Source organism: Trichoderma citrinoviride (assembly GCF_003025115.1).
Source record: "Trichoderma citrinoviride strain TUCIM 6016 unplaced genomic scaffold BBK36scaffold_9, whole genome shotgun sequence".
In the NCBI taxonomy this organism is placed as follows: domain Eukaryota; kingdom Fungi; phylum Ascomycota; class Sordariomycetes; order Hypocreales; family Hypocreaceae; genus Trichoderma; species Trichoderma citrinoviride.
The window spans coordinates 641,132-657,375 of NW_020194717.1; the positions used below are offsets into that span (position 1 = coordinate 641,132).

At 52.2% G+C, this 16,244-nt stretch overlaps 2 protein-coding genes across 2 annotated transcripts; both read right to left on the bottom strand.

Annotated features, from left to right (window-relative positions):
* Positions 1 to 7,509: 7,509 nt before the first annotated feature.
* On the bottom strand, positions 7,510 to 10,677 carry BBK36DRAFT_1135685 (P-loop containing nucleoside triphosphate hydrolase protein). Its single transcript, XM_024892728.1, has 7 exons — positions 10,373 to 10,677; positions 10,061 to 10,185; positions 8,995 to 9,963; positions 8,829 to 8,936; positions 8,205 to 8,333; positions 8,005 to 8,148; positions 7,510 to 7,942 (listed from the first exon to the last, which is right to left on the bottom strand). The coding sequence occupies exons 1-7, from the start codon at positions 10,501 to 10,503 to the stop codon at positions 7,899 to 7,901; spliced, it is 1,650 nt and encodes a 549-aa protein (XP_024748493.1). The 5' UTR covers positions 10,504 to 10,677; the 3' UTR covers positions 7,510 to 7,898.
* Positions 10,678 to 11,274: 597 nt separating this feature from the next.
* On the bottom strand, positions 11,275 to 13,828 carry BBK36DRAFT_1135687 (FAD/NAD(P)-binding domain-containing protein). The gene is given in 4 exon segments (XM_024892729.1): positions 11,275 to 11,291; positions 11,303 to 11,683; positions 11,741 to 13,045; positions 13,107 to 13,828. The coding sequence occupies 3 exon segments, from the start codon at positions 13,462 to 13,464 to the stop codon at positions 11,610 to 11,612; spliced, it is 1,737 nt and encodes a 578-aa protein (XP_024748494.1). The 5' UTR covers positions 13,465 to 13,828; the 3' UTR covers positions 11,275 to 11,291; positions 11,303 to 11,609.
* Between the last annotated feature and the right edge of the window lie 2,416 nt (positions 13,829 to 16,244).

Genomic DNA, 16,244 nt, shown 5'->3' on the forward strand with positions numbered 1-16,244 from the left:
CTTGTGCGCGCGCTCTGTACAGTGCGTCCCCCATTCAGCGTCCGTCGTCGCCTTGTCATGTCTTCTTCTCTAACCAATCCTTCAATCGCCTTCTCTTCTCAGCCTCACAGTATCCGCAGCAGCGTGAGCCTACGGGCAAATCAAATCAGCCCCAGCAGTGGCTCGTCCAGATGATGCCTGCTTTGGTACCGCTACCCTCCTCGGTACATACATACATGCATACCCTGGCCCTCCACTTGCTGGCTCCCACCGCCGTCGCATCGAGACGCTTCCGAGAGCAGCAAATCGCATAGACGAGACGCGCACCCACACATTGCCTCGAGAATGACCCGGATGGAGCACCACGGACACAGCGAAACACGGCAGTGAAGACGAATAAAGCTTCAGACACACACTCTCTCTCATCAAAGGCAGACAAGGAAGAAACGGCAAACAAAAGCCTCGGTCCTTGGGCTTTGATAACTGTTTCAGCCACCAGACGGGGTTTCGCATTGTCGATATTGATTGACTGGGTTGCTTTTTATCAAGTACGATGACGTCTTGTTCTTTTTCTCTACCTCTGCTGACTGCTCTTCTGCTCTTTTGCCCCTGGTGGGCACCAACGCTGTGGAGGAGCCCTTGTTGCGAGTTCCCGGCCTTTCACGATGCCGTGGGTTCGCCTCTTTTTTTCCTTTCTTTCTGCGCACCCCTGCTGTGTGCGGCTGTTGCGATGGATACTCTTGACGTTCCAAGGCACATTTTGCCGAAGCAAATCCTCTCCTCGCCTCTCCGCTCTTCGCCCATGACTAAGAGGATGGACAGACAGCGAACCAGGGGGCCCAGGTCGAGGATGAGGACCCATGGGCTCGCCTCCACGATTGCGCTCTCTTCATCATCCTTCCTGTCTGTCTGTCTCTTCTCTCTGCAGACGCCCCCCCCTCCGCGCCCTCATCTGATGCCCTTCTCTATTTGCCCATCCCCGTCCCCGTCCCGGCATCCATCCACTCAACTCAACTCACTTGCCCCGCCGCCAATGGGAGATTTTGCCTTGGCTCTCTCTCATCATTGAATTCTCTCGCTCGCTGCGCGTTCATGGAACCCCCGTTTGTGTATCTGGCCCCCGATGAGGGTTTCATCCGCAGGAGAACTGTGACATGCCATTACCGTCTATCCCCCCTCCCCAGCTGCAGCATTACGGAGAAGCAACCTGTGTCTCGACGTCCGTCCTGATCCGATCTCTTCACTCACGTCTTCTTCGTCTGAGGTATAGTGGAGAATGGTGGTAGTGCTCAGTGACACTGTACCGGTACAAGGACAGACACATCCATGGAGACCTACCCTGCGGAGTACCTGGGTATGCGTGCTGCATCGTCGGCGAACATGATACTAGTCCCCATTCTTGTTGACTCATCTCGGCAGCCCCGACTTCTGGACCCCCTCTGGCTGGGCTACCCGGGCCCTCATTGGTCTGATCGAGGGTAATGCCCAATTCTTCCCAGCGTGTGTGTGTGTCTTGTGTGGTTCGCGGCTTTTATTTCATTTTATCTTTTCTGATCTTATGATGCTGCCTTCTCTTCTCCATCTCATGCGCCTTGTGGCTACTACCAGTACCCTCTCCACGAACGAGCATTTGTCTCTCACTTTTTTTTTTGTGGGTTCTCTGTTCAGCCCATGAGCTAAAGGCGGGAAGCGAAAAGACGGTCAAGTTGTCTAATGCTACGCGCACATGGTTGTGGCTGCCCTCTCTCCTCGGCTCTGTACGGCTGGGGATACGACTGCGACTCTCCTGCTGCTGAACAAGGCATATGATCCTGCCTACATGTAGGCACAGCTCCAACCCTCGAATCGCCGTCGTCCTCTGACATGAGCGAATCACGCGTGCCTTCTTGTTCCCTTGCCTGCATCGAAGCCCCCCCGTCACACCCCCTTCATTTGGGCCTTTCTCGCGGGAAACGGATGGCAGCATCGTCCGAGGCACAGAGAGAGAGGGGAGGGGGAATATGATCCTCGCTTGAGACAAATTTGACAATTGGATATAAGGTTGATGAGAGGCATCTGACCCATGGTTATCGCGATGCTTGGTTCTGAGCCGTTACATACACCCACCCCTGCCTGAACCTGGCAACGGTCTTCCGTGTCTTGGCTCTGGCTAGCCCGCCCGTCCCCCTGGTTCGGATGATGAGAGGTGCGCTCTTCCAACGCGTCTCGTCTCAGCATCTTCAGACCATCACGACGCGGCCAAGCCCTGTCTCTTTGTCTCTCCAATTCTTCGATGACACAATGGCACTGTACGATTCTGTCTCCAGCATGAACAAGCCACGGAATCACGGCCTGCAAAGAGTAGCTTGCCGTACTCTATACCTTCGCCCGGCCCCCCTCCCCTCTTCCTCACTCACACCTCACCAACAGGCTGTTTTCCTCCTGTAGCATAACGCCACCTTCACCACGTGCTTACTACGCCCATCCCGGCATGGCTGATTCACACAGGCGGAGAGGGACTCCATAGGGGAGCAAGAGAGACGGACATGGAAAAGAGGAGAGAGCAAGTGAACCATTGCAAGCGGAGCACGATTGCTGGGTCTCTTGGGTTCTCGTCCCTTGTGCCCCTGCTCCAGTTCTCCCCTCTTTGGCTGTCTGCATTCAGCTTTTGTCAAAGTTCGGCGACCAGGTCAGGATTCCCCTTCCACTTTCTGCCTCTCTCTTTGTTTCCCCTCGTTCTCAGCCTCAGGAGGTGACTGATCGCTTTTTTCTTTCGAACGGGGGCTGGGGGGGTTGTGGATGATGGAAATGCACTGTGGGCAGGGGTTTGTTGAAATGTGGCTCCCCCGATTTTTCTTCTGCTCTTTTCACGTTGATGCTCTTGGCTTGCGACAGACGTGCATGACATGACAATGGGGTCTGGATTGTCCATATCCTCCGTTATACGGCGACGTGAGTACCACAGTCACTTGACACACGGGCGTTTATCTTGAAAGGTTCACGCCGGCGAGAGGACCCTTTCTGCTTTGTAGCACTCCGTTATGCCTCTTGGCTTTTTGCTGTTTCTTCTCGGGCCCGACCTCTTCAGCCGCGCCCGTTTTGTGTTGCCCTCTTGCAGCGGTGTTATCAGTCAGGATGTCCGTACAGTACGGATATGGCGAGAAACGGGGAGATAGTAGATACTATGGGAACGAGATCCTGGCCCCAGTCCGAAGGAACGGGTTCTGGTTGGATCTGGGCAGATGCCCTTTGCCGCCCCTCCTTGTCATTCTCATGCCCTGCCTTTTTTGCTGTTTGGCCTCTTTGCTTTTGCCTTCCCTGTATGAGTGTGCATGTGTGTGTGTGTATTGTCTCGGCTTGGCCACCCCTCTCGAATTCTATGAGAGGTCACCTCTGCGTCATCTTGTTCCCTGTGCAGATTCTTTTGCAAAGGGCGGTCTCCGGCTATGAAAGTGATGACCCGAAGAGCAACGGGAGAGGACTTCCTGCCGCGGCTGCTTTGTGCGAGAAGATGCGGGCTGAAAATCGAGTTGGTCGTTTCCATACTTGCTCTGAACACATGTTCTTTTTTATTTCCAACATGGAAAGTTGTTGCGACTTTGTTTCCTTTCCTGAATGGTTTGGATGTGCTATGTATGGATGTACTACTTGGGCCAATAGCGCGAGGCGTGCTTTTTGATACCGGATTCTTGGGAATTAGAAGGATATGGCTTGAACCAATACGCCTCTTTTCTTGCTGCTGTTCTTAGACAAAAGCTGGGGGGAAAAAAAGGTCTCGCCATTCCCGAAGGAGGAAAGGTAGGGTGGCATTTTGGCTATCAATCAATACTGGAGAATCGAGAGGACTCTCTTTGTCGAGTCCGAGTCGATCGATTGTTTTCTGGCGTTCTGGTTTCTGCCTTTTCTGTTATTATGATTGTTCACCTCCGGAGTCTAGTTTGTCGTGGGCTTTTGGGATACGCAAGAGATGGCTTCTATGCTACTATTTGACTGATTCCTGTTCTGTACTCGGATCATGATCACATGTGAAGATATGCGTAGGTTTCCCTGGTGTTGAACACACCATCTTTTTCTGGTTTCTCGGTGCCGTGATTGCCGGGTGCCGGGTAAGTTGAGATCAGTTCTGGTTCAGCTTTCTTTCAGCTCTGATGTGGAAGTGTTCTTTGTATTGGAGGGAGACGGGTGGATGTTTCCTTCAACTTTTCTTCTCTTTCTCTTTTTTCTTTGGTGTTGGCCGTTCTTCAGCCCCATCGACGTCTACCTACGAAGTTCTGCACTGTCTGTTATTACTATTATCAGGATCAAGGGGGAAAATACATACCTAGTCGGAAACACCCCTCCCCTTACTCCGTACACCGTGAACCAACAACATGATATCCCGAGTATTACGTGCAAGAGCCAACATTGTCATTTTGTCGCATGTCGTTGGTTTACCGTGACACAGGCCCCTCTTTTTTTTTTTTCTTTTCTTGTCCTTTCTGTTTTTGTTCCGAGGCTCTATTTGTTGTGCCATTGTGAATCAGCTCGGCGATGTCTTGGGATTTTGTTCTTTTATACCAAGAATAGAGTGTTTTTGAAGGGCGTGCATTGGCCACGTCCTGTTGGTGTTTCTGACCGGCTGCTCGGTGACCTTGTCACGGGAGTCTCTTAATCTTGCTTTTTTTTTTTCCCCTGTCTTCTTCTTCTTGGCCTGGCTTGGCTTGGCTTAGTTGGTGTTGCTATTCATGGACAATGGGTGAAGGCAATTTTTACGATATGGAGTACGAATTACGTATACTCGTGCCATTTTTCCAGCTGTGAGGTTCTGGCTGGATCACACAGGTTTCAGACAATGAATGACCTGCGATTCGAGGTGAATGTAGTGGAGCGGGTTGAATGGATTTGGGTGTGTTTTCGTCGTCTGACCAACATGGGGGCGTGAGTGTGTGTGTCTTCTGTTCCTCAGCGTAAGAGAGAGAGAGGAGATGTGTGTGATGTGCCTGTCTGTTCATTACGAATGGATTCATCATATATGATGAAAGTGAGTGCTGCTACAACGCTCACGCTCAGACTCTGAGATATATGTAAATTGATGCTATAACTACCTTCCCTGCATATAATATAGTTATAAAATCAAATAAAGTACTGTAGTACAAAGCGCATCCTTCTGCCCTTTGCTTCTCTTCCTTCTTCCCTGCGCCCCGCCCTGTCCATGTCCATGTTTCATTTTTGCTAGAATCCTTCCCGACAGTGTCCCGCTTCCTACGGAATATTTTCTTCTTGGTCTCTCCAACGGGTGCTTCCTTGTACAGGTATTATATTTTCGTTGCGGATATACGAAAGTAAAATTGTTATATAGCAAGGTACATGCAAGTACTGGTACTGCCTATGGGGTGATATTTGGACCCCCGGCCCGCGGTTTCATTATACATACGTCTTACTGCGTCTTGGTGTTTTTGTTGTATGAGGGGTGCGTAGTTGGTTGGTTGGTTGGTGACTCTTTTCTCTCTCTCTCTCTTTTCTGCGTATGACCGGGGGGCGTGAGCTGGTATGGGTGTCTTTTTTTCTTCTTTTTTTGTGACTTGTCGTTATGGAGTTTTGGCGTTTTTCCTTTTATACTGGTGATCCTGGCAAGGTTTCTTTCCAAGGTTCTTTTCTTTTCTTGATGTTGTGTTTGTTGGATACTACCTACCTTACCCAGCAAGGCTGTGTACATTGCATGTATTATGTCGGCGTCGCAAAGAAGGTTAAAAGAAGATACAGGAAAGAGAAGGGAAAATGATAACGAGAGAGCAGGATGTCATACATGGGTTGTGGACATAGGTGCCTGGCCTTGGGGGCTTCTCAGTTTAGACTTCGAAGGCCTGCGCAGCTTTGTGTTTAAGGGCACCTCGTGCTTTTTTTCTTTGTATAACCGAAAGAGAAGGGGGAAACGGGACACGGGACATGGGAGAACGATTGCCGGATGCTGCAACTTTCGTATATCCGTAGACTCAAGGACCATAGGTAAAACATGTCATGGGCGAAGGGAAAAAAGCAAGATATGGACAAAGGTATATATGTTATGCGTCGACCGGGGGAAAGGATTTGTTAGGATAAGAGGAGGGAGGAGAAAAGAGAGATGCTACAAATAGCTCTCGTCGTACACAAATAGAGGGCTGAGCGTACAGCCCCTCGTATACGTGAAATGATGGCTCTGATTTGAACGAAACCCTTGTTCTGGCGCGTTTTATCTATGAGGCTGCGGAATATGGAGCTTGGGATTGGGGATGAGATGATGGACGTTTTGTGTGCGGATGAATGTATGTATGTGAGTGTTGTTTCCTTGCATTAGAAGGCAGCTAGGTAAGGTAGCTTGAAGGGACAAGAGATACATAGCAAGTTGTAAGGGGTGTTTGTTATACAGAGCGAGAGGAGGGAAAACGTTGATGAGTTGGGATAGATGGGGCACGGCTGCAAGTAAAGAGACGCGGAGACTGAGCCCTACATCGCTCGAAACGCAGAAAATGCATTTACATCATGCGCGCATGGAAGGGTTCGTTGAACTTTGGTTAAGCACATCCAATGGACTTGAATATGTTCGTACAACGGCCTCTTTGAACGCTGTTCTCATGACTGGAGATGCACTCCTTTCTTGCACTTTGACCTCTTACTATGAGCAAAAGGTTGACGACTACATTGTATATTGAATCTGGGCGATGCGCTGGCTAAGATTTATCAGAGTCAAAGCAGATGATTGTGTCCAAGTTTTTAGAAGATGGATGGATCGGCCTTACCCGACGATTCACGGGAATCTGAGAAGACTTCTTATACCTCCTCTTGATATAACAGACGTATCTGGCACAAACATAGCAGGACAAGCCAATATAGGAAAAGAGATGTTTGTGAAAAAGTTGACAGATGAAGTGCTGTCCGGCAAGTCTCCGCCTGATATTCATGCATCGTAAAGTCATTGACACAAGTTGGCTACCTGCCTTCAACAGAAGGAGGATGTTGTTGTAGTGAGGCACTGCGCAGCTTTGCTTACAGAGAATCCAGAAACAACACCTTTCAAACCAAAGCACACCTTTCCGCCTTCCATACGGTACGGTAAGACAACTCATACGTAGCATAGCACAAGATATCGTTGATGCTGTTGAGGGATCCCTCGGCAACACATCAAGAATAATCCTCCATGTGGCGCTGTCATAAAGAGACGCTCTTGAGATATATAAACGCTTCCTTAGTATACCGCTATGCGCCGTCCAATATATAACCCTCAGAGTGGAATCAATTGTGTCTTGAATCACTTCGGGAGCCCTCTCACCATAGATGAAGCTCGGAGAACAGTGCTGGTGGAAGCGATAACGTCATCTAAATTGTGCCTGCTAGATAGGCACTGAAATAAGAACTCCGAGTTGTATAATGCTCTGCCCGAATCCAACGTCACCATGAAAATGTTGATGTGACGAGCCAAGTACTGTTAAGATCCGTTCGTCCAGAGACTCATACTGTCGCGCAGTTTTGGACAATACACTACGAATCACTTGTGTGAATCACCAAGTACTGTTTCATGCCCAATGCGTGTCATTTTTTTCTCTATCAACATACATTTGTTAATCTTAATGCAGAGCAGCCTAGACGATGCCGATGGACGCATCGACATGGTAGCTAAATAGTTGGCTGATAACAATGGATCGCCTCCCTGTCCTTATGTGATATACGTGCAGACCATTAGAAAAATGAAAAAAGAAAGCAAGCAAACAAAAATCCGTCATCAACAAAAACCAAATAACCGATGACTGCGCAGGAGTGCGAGTCAATGTCTAGTTGAAACCAATCCTGTCCTCTATCAAACGCCGTTTGAGTGCACTGGGCCGTTCACGTCTTGTCATGCGTTCCAGCTACTCCAAACTCGGGCGACTCGCACTTGTCCGGGTCACCGTCGCTGGTTCGACGCGCATCTTCTTCTTTCTTCCTCCTTACCATCGCCGATTGCCCAGCGGATAGTTGTTGGAGTTGTTGGCTGATAGACCGTGGTCAGCTCCCGACCCTGCCCTTTCGCTCCCTAGTATCGTCGATACCCACCTCGGCCACCGCCACGGCCACGGTAACCGCCGTAGCCGCGACCACCACCGCCACCACCGTAGCGGACCATCTCAGCCAGGCGAGGATCGATCTGCTGCTTGGCCTCCTGGAGGACATTGACAAGATCACGAGCCTGCTTCTGGTCTGTTTGCGAGTGATTAGCGTCTGCGTGTGTAGATCGAGTAGGGAAGAAAACTTACTGTCAGTGGTGAACAGCGTAATGGCAGTTCCGTGCTGGCCAGCACGGCCGGTACGGCCAATACGATGGATGTAATCCTCCGAGTTGTTAGGGTAATCGTAGTTCAAGACATGCGTGATGTTGCGAACATCTTGATTACACAAGAGAAAAGGGTTAGCAAGCGAAATACGGGTGTGTGTAGCAACCTCCAGCGCGGAACGTGAAGAGACGGCGTATAAATATATATCGTCCATCTGTGTACTTCACTCCTTGGTAAACCAGGGCCAATCCAAGTGCGTTTTCAAAATGCCATCCATCCTCTTTGAAAGGCGGACATGTTATGTGATCACGGGGTCCTCAGGGGAGACAAGGAGCCTTGGGGAGACAGCTTGATCAGGGTCAAGGGATGCCAACCTCCACGCTTGTACCTCGGAAACGAGCAGGGTACAAGAATGGAAATACGAGTATAGCAGGGAGAAGCGCTACACAACGGATCAAGACTCCACCACATAATGAGAACCATACGGACACGGTTTGCTCAGGCAGTTGCGCACAATACAGATAGCCCCTAGACGCGAGAGTAAAGTATACAGCAAGTGCTTTTGCTGGAAGTTGCTGGAGATGGGGGGAGGGGATTGATACGTACCGATACCACGGGACGCCACGTCGGTAGCAACCATGATAGGGCTCTTTCCGGTCTTGAACTGGTCCAATACCCAGTCTCGCTCGTTCTGCTGCTTATCGCCGTGAATTGCTGTTGACGCTGTTAGTCATCGAAGCTCACAAAGGCAAGTTGGGGTGGGATGGCTTACAGAGAGCGGGCCAGCCGTCCTGGCGAAGGAATCGGGTGATTTCGTCGGCGATGCGCTTGGTACCAACAAAGATGAGGATCTTGTTCTCCTTGTTCTCCATGACCTTCTCGAGATGCTTGATCATGCGATCACGCTTCTCCATCTCGGTGACAACCTCCACAATCTGGGTGATTCGGTGGTTGGCAGCCAGCTCCATGGAGCCAATGTTGACCTGGATAAAGTCCTGCAGGAAGTCGGAGGCAAGGGCACGGACTTCCTTGGGCCAGGTGGCAGACCACATGAGAGTCTGTCGGTCGGGTCGAATCTGCTCGATGATCTTGCGAATCTGGGGCTCGAAACCCATGTCCAGCATGCGATCAGCCTCGTCGAGGACCAGGTAAGTCACACGACGCAGGTTGGTCTTGCCGGCCTCGAGCATGTCGATGAGACGACCGGGGGTGGCAATGCAGACCTCGACACCTCGCGAGAGGTCACGGATCTGGGGGCCCTTGGGCACACCACCGTAGACGCAGGTGTTGCGGATGCGCGATGAGCGGCCAAACTTGGAGATTTCCTGCTGGATCTGAACTGCCAGCTCACGGGTGGGGGCGAGGATCAGCACGATGGGGCCGTCGCCAGGGGCGAGCAGGGGCTGGGCGTTAATGTGGACAATGGCAGGAAGACAGTAGGTCAGAGTCTTTCCGGAACCCGTCTCGGCAATACCAACGACGTCGCGACCAGAGAGAGCCATGGGCCATCCTTGGGACTGAATGGCCGTAGGGGCCGGGAAGCCCTGGGCCTTGACTTCATCCATGACGTAGCGGGGGAAGCCAGCCTCGTCAAAGGTCTCGACGGGCTTGGGGACGTCACGACCAGCAATGGTCATCTGGTGCTTGCGACGGAACGCCTCGACCTCGGCAGGAGAACGAGCGGTAACATCAGGGTGCTCTTTGTAAAAATCCTTTTCGAACTTGGGAAGGGCAGACATGTCTGTTTATCAAAAGTTAGCAAACAAGTAACTACTCAGAGCCAGAGACAAAGCTCGAGCATCAAAAGTACGGTGAAACCGTCGAGTGCAAAGACTTACCCCAGTCCTGCTTCTGCAGACCAGCGCCGAGGTGGCTCATTCGGTCACCGCCGCCGCCGCCTCCATAGCCGCCTCCATAACCACCACCGCCGCCGCCGTAGCTGTTGCCGCCAAATCCGCCACGACTAAGCACATCTCGTTAGCAAAGAGTTCATCCTGTATGGGAAGAGAAACTGGCGATTTGTCCATCACGCCGATGAAAACGATTGTTTCCAGTCGATGCGCGGGCTGTCGAGAGATGAGAATCCCATCTCTTCGACGCCTGCGCGGGTCGAGGACAGGAGCAGAGATGATGAAGAAGAAGCAACTTACCCTCCGCCGTAGCCACCGCCTCCGTAACCGTTGCGGTCGCCGCCGCGATCACCACCGCGATCACGGCCGTAACCACCACCACCGCCTCCGTAACCACCACCGTTGGATCGACCACCGCCGTAGCCAGACATGATTCTGAGGGTATTTGATTCGTAGAACGTTCTTCTGGATGTGAAAATTGAAAAACGCGGTTGTCAGGTCAACAACTCGAGAGAAGTCGAACTGGCGGTAAAAAGGGCAGAAAGAACGCGTCACAAGGGCGAAGAACCAGAAGTTCTGATCGTCTGCCTCTGATGTGCGATGAAGAAGATAATGAAAGAGAGTGAGAGAGAAGACGCCGAGAGTTGGCTGTCGTTGGATGTTTGTTGAAAGGAAGAAAAGGAATCTGGAAAGCAGGGGGAATCGGGTCTGCGCCTAAGGATTTTTTTTTTCTTGCCTGCAGTTTTTTTTGGCGCTAAGAAAATCTGGTAGGATGGCGCCTGCCGGTACGTACTGTGGCGCGGGTGGCAACCTGCTGATGTAATCACGCGTCATGGCTACCCTGGAGGCTTCTTGAAATTTCTGACTCTATTGCATTTTGCAGTTCACGGAGTTGATCGAGTGCTTTGCGTACTGTTTGGTTCTCCCAGCTGATGTTGTTTGATTGAGGCCGGAGGGACAGTATGTAAGACTGTAAGATGGTCTTTGCCGTGTTGGGCGAAGGACTCGTGGCTCCCAGGTGAGAAATGCCATGCGGTGGCTTATAATGTGGAGGAAACCATTCTCTGTTTGCATTATTCACTGGGAGGGCTGTGGTAGAAGTAAAACCTATGCGTCGCAGAGCAGAAATTTGCAGTAAGATCGTACAATTGGTATATTGACAGACTCGCGAATGGCAAGAAACAGGAAAACAGGATAGAAGTCGGTCGCACCATCACACCTTCATCAAGCTGTTACAGTAGGTACAGGAAGTCCTCCAACTCCTTTAAAATGTATGAAATCAAGTATACAAGTAGTTTACAAAACGATAGAGGTATCCCAACCTCGAACCCGATCCGAACGTTTTATTAGTCTCCCGTCCAGGCAGTTGAAGACGCCCACTCTATGTCATAAAAAGGAAAAGAAGCCTCCGCTCAACACAGAACAGATAATGGAATCATGGTTGTTTCGAAACTCGCGGTAACCAGCCGCTCCTCCAGCACCAATTTTTTTCTCGCTCTCTCTGGAATTTGATCGTTCTTCGTTTGTCGTCCGAAATTTACTCTCGGGAGACGTCACGACCGAAGGCCTTGGACTTGAGCCAGTCCACGAGAACAAGGACACGGTTTCGTGCTACGGGACTTGTTAGCAAAGATGAACAAAAAGAGTAAATTTGTAGAGGAAACTTACTGCTGAAGCACATTGAGAGATAGGCACTTCGCCAGAAGAGATAGGTCAGGCTACCACCGGTGGCCAGGTTGCCGTTCCACCAGCTGACGTCGGCAACGGCCTTCTCGCTGCCAATGTAGGCCAAGCTTCCCTGGTGACTGTACTTGAAGGGCTTGACGTCACGGATCTTCTTGAGCTGTCTCTCCAGCAGCTCAATCTCCTGGGCAGCCTCGGCGGAGTTGCCGCCCTCGAGGTTCAGCTTGCTGCTGAGCTCCTGGATACGCTGTTCGTAGCTCTCCGTCTTAGCCATGTTGTTAAACAGCTTGCCAAGGAAGCTACCCTCCTGCGAGGCCACCTGTGCGGTAGGGGCGTAGCCGGCGACGGCGCAGTCACCAATGGCCCAGATGTCTCGGGTTCCCTGGACAACGAGATACTCGTTCACGGCGAGGCCGCGGCGGGAGTCCTTCTGCGCAGGTATTTTGCTGGCCAGGTCCTTGACGATGGGTCGGACGGCGTTGCCAGTGGCCCAAACAAGCAGACCATAGGGGATCTCGACACGCTCCTTGGAGCCGTCGGGGCGGGAAACCTCGGCCTCGACGGTCTTGTCGGTGACCTTCTTGACCATGGTCTTGGTCTTGATGTCAATCTTCTCCTCGCGCAGGGTGTTCTCGGTGTAGTCGATCAGAGTCTTGGAGAACATGGGGAGAACGTTGGGCAGAGCCTCAATGAGAGTAACCTTGAAGTGAGGGCTGATCTCGGGGACCAGCTTCTTGATGTCCTCCTCGAAGAAGTCCTGGAGCTCACCGGCGAACTCGACACCAGTGGGGCCACCGCCAACGACGACCATGTGCATGAGGCGGTCAATCTCCTCAGGCGACTGGCCCTTGAAGGCGGCCGTCTCGACGCAGTCCATGATCTTCTTGCGGATCTGCTGGGCATCGTTGATCTCCTTCAGGAAGCAGCTGTGCTCTCTGACGCCAGGGATGCCAAAGGTTGCGTTCTCGGCGCCGACACCGACGACGAGCATATCATAGGGAATCTCCGTCTCCGAGGTTGCGCCCTTGATCTCGGAGTTATCCGCAATGCGCACGACCTTGCGCTCGGGGTCAATGGAGGTGGCCTCGGCCTCGAAGAACTTGGCGGCGGCCTTCTTTCCACGCAGAATGGCGCGGACCGGCTCCATGATGGAGCGGTGCTCGATGGTGCCGGTGGTACATGAGGGCAGAAGGGGGGTGAAGAGGAAGTAGTTGCGGGGGGAGACCACGACGACGTTGTAGTTGGAGGTGTCGAGCTTCTTGAGGAGAGCAACAGAGCCCCAGCCGGTGCCTGATATCGCACACTTGGTTAGTGTCTTACACGTGAGCGCATTGTGTGGCCGTCGACTCACCCAGAATGACCAGCGTCTTCTTGCTGGGATCAGGCTCGTACTGCTCGTCGGGGTGGCGGTCCTCGTAGATGTTGTAGGCAGTGTATCCCACGAGGCCAAGTGCCGAGAGATACGTCAGCCTCCAGGCCCATCGGAAGGTCCTGCGCAGCTTGCCGGGCTTGGGCTTGGGGGCCTCGTCGGCGTAGGCTCTCCGGAAGGCGATGCGACCAGAGTTGGTCAGCTTCATGGCCACGGACGGGCGCGCAGCAGATCGCATCATCGCGGCCTTGGTAGCAGTGGAAAGGGCTCGGGATGCGACGCCATTGGGAGCCAATTGGCCAGCCCTGGCGAGGGCCCTCATCGACTGAGTTGAAGCCATCTTGGGGCTCCGGGACCGGGATCAACAACCACCACAGGGGAGCAGGATCAGGATCAGGAACAGGAACGATATCAGACAAAGGATGATGTCGCAACGGCCACGACACGGTCAAACGATGATTTGAAGTCGACGATAGGGAACAATTAAAAGGTGCGCTAGGGGAGGATGGAGCTTGAGCTCAGTCCAGGTGGTTCCGCCAGGGCAAGGAAGGCCTAAAAAAAGAGAAAAAAAATTGATGACGCCTCTGAGGCGAGCCTTTAGCGGATGGATTTTTTTTCTTTGTATTTCTCCCCCTAGAAAGCCATTGATCCATCCAGCCTTCCCGCTCGAAAAATTAATAACGCAGAAAATGATTGGGTCGGGCACCCACTCGAAAAGTCTGCCCCTAGGTCCAGGCAGTATCTAGCAGCACGGGACAGTTGGCGATAAGGCATGCAGACCTGACAGGACGATCGAGGCAAAGGCTGGGATTGACCAATTGGCCTCGACCATTGGTTGATCGATAGTAGCATCGGCATTCCGCTGTCTGTTCATCCCGGACTGCTGCAGGCATGTGCCTCCGTCCAATGCCGATGGCCTCCGGAGGCCTTGAGCACATGCAATCCATCTCTTTCCGGAAATCCGAGGACATCTCTACATACTACAGTACACTTACACTACCGGCTCGCGGACTGATTGATCTAGAGGTGATAATGAGCGCGGTATACTGAAAGCCGACTAGGGCAGAAGGCCTCAGTTCTCTTGGTTAAGTAGCGAGCAAACCTCGTTACCTGCGTCTCGTTTCCCCTCTCTCCTTGGCAGCTTCCAATCTCCCCGTCTCTCTCCTCGAGTCTCTTCAAGCTTCTTTCACTCTTATTCCACTGCCGGTTTGATCCGTGCGCGACCGGGCCGGTAGTTTAGCGACTCAGACGGACGCGCCTGTCGAAGCCACCGGATGCCGAAGCTGCTCCGGACAGCGACGCTCACTGGAGCGGCTAGACGGAGAGTCCAAGGCTCTTTTCGGGATCCTTCAGAGGGCTCACGGCAGGAAAGGAAGAATGAGCGGTGACATCAAAAGCTAAGGGCAGGCTATTACATGAAATTACATGTACGAGGCGTATCTCGTTCCGATCGTCAAAGATGGCGCTGGACAACCGGACCGGTAAGAAACGGAACGTTATACAAGGTACCTTAGTATTAGCAGGTTATCCTTCTATATGTTCAGTCATCACAGGACACATTGGGAGCATTGGGCCGGTATCGCTGGTTGCTTGCAGTCACTCATCTTTGAAGTTGACAGTAAACACAGGGTTACATGGCATGGCATGTTTCTGCAGGTGTCATTGGGAGAGGCTGCTGCCAAGAGAAACAGAAGGATCTGATGCATCTTGATACTCGTATCATTCGTTGATCATCCCACTGCTAATTATAGAAAGACAGCCAAAACGGCAGACTTGTGACGACCTCAGAAAAGGTCTGAGCGTTGGAAAGAGACATGCGGAGGACCGACTCATGTCTTGACCCCGAACCGTAGAGACCAAAGGCCGTGCATCGTCCCGCTTGTTGCTTCGTTGAAGAACTGCAGAAGTATCCCTAACCCTCTACTCGTACATGTACGCAAGAGACTCCTCTCAAGAGCGGACTGAGGCCGTCCTGCTGCTGTGCAAGCCAAGAGCACACAGACTGCAGATCCCGTTTAAGTGACCTGCCAAGCCAGCATCTGATTAGTGCTTTGAAGTCAATCAAGCGTCTCTGCTGTTTCAATTTCCACCGTCAGGGTTCAGCATTGAGTCTCTGTCTGATCGTCGCCCCTGTTTACATGTTCAGCAGCTGCGCCACCGCCTCGTCTCTCCATGACAATCACCAGCCACAACTCCAGCCACACATGCTCAAAGCATCGTCGTCTTTGTCGGCTCCATCTCATCGGATCGACAACTCCTGCCATCAAAACAGCAGCCTTTGACACTGATGCGAGGCATGATACTGCGCATCGGCACACCTGTTTGACGGTCTTTGCAGCAGCCGACGATCGCCAGATACAACATGAAGTCTCTGCCTCTGCCACTCACTCCATCTGGCAGCTCGGCCTCTCCAGGTTTCACCCCCCAGCGCTACTCAGCACCTGAAACGCTCGACGACACACGTTGACGCAGCCAAATGGCTGTGCGCGTTGCACTCGAGGCCTCCTTGTCGCAAGCCATGCCCACTTGAGCCGCTGTTCTTCAGCTTGTCATTGCGCGGATCTCGTTGCCCTGCATGTGAATGCTCGGAGTGGAATCGGTGCCGTTGCCCGATACGCGGATACGTGGACACGATGGCGGCGACTTTTGCCTCTTGCGCTTGATGAGACGCAGCAGCTACAGACAGCAGCGCTTAGGCTCTTACCAGAGGCGACCATAGCGGGATCCGTCGACCAGAGTCTCCAGCTAATACTGCCATGAGGATATCCTGGTATCAGGGTATCAGGCCCTCTCCCTGTTGTGCCACAGACGCAGTCCGTCCGTGTCCTGCGACCCCTTGTCTCCAGACGAGATCCGACTACGTAGTAACACATCTCCTTTTTTTCTCATGACACTTGACGCTCCCGCAACCTGGTAGTTCGATATTCGACATGGGAGTCTTAGCTTCTCTAGTGAGGCCAGCATTGGAGTTGCCCCCGAGCCCAAACGTGAGGGGCCGGCGCACGACAGATATGATCGACAACCTGTGACGAATCTGGGCTGAGCTGATTGGCTTCAGACAGTTTGTTCGACGCGATGTTTCCTAATAGTCTCTCCGTATCTGAGCTAATCCCTATTGAC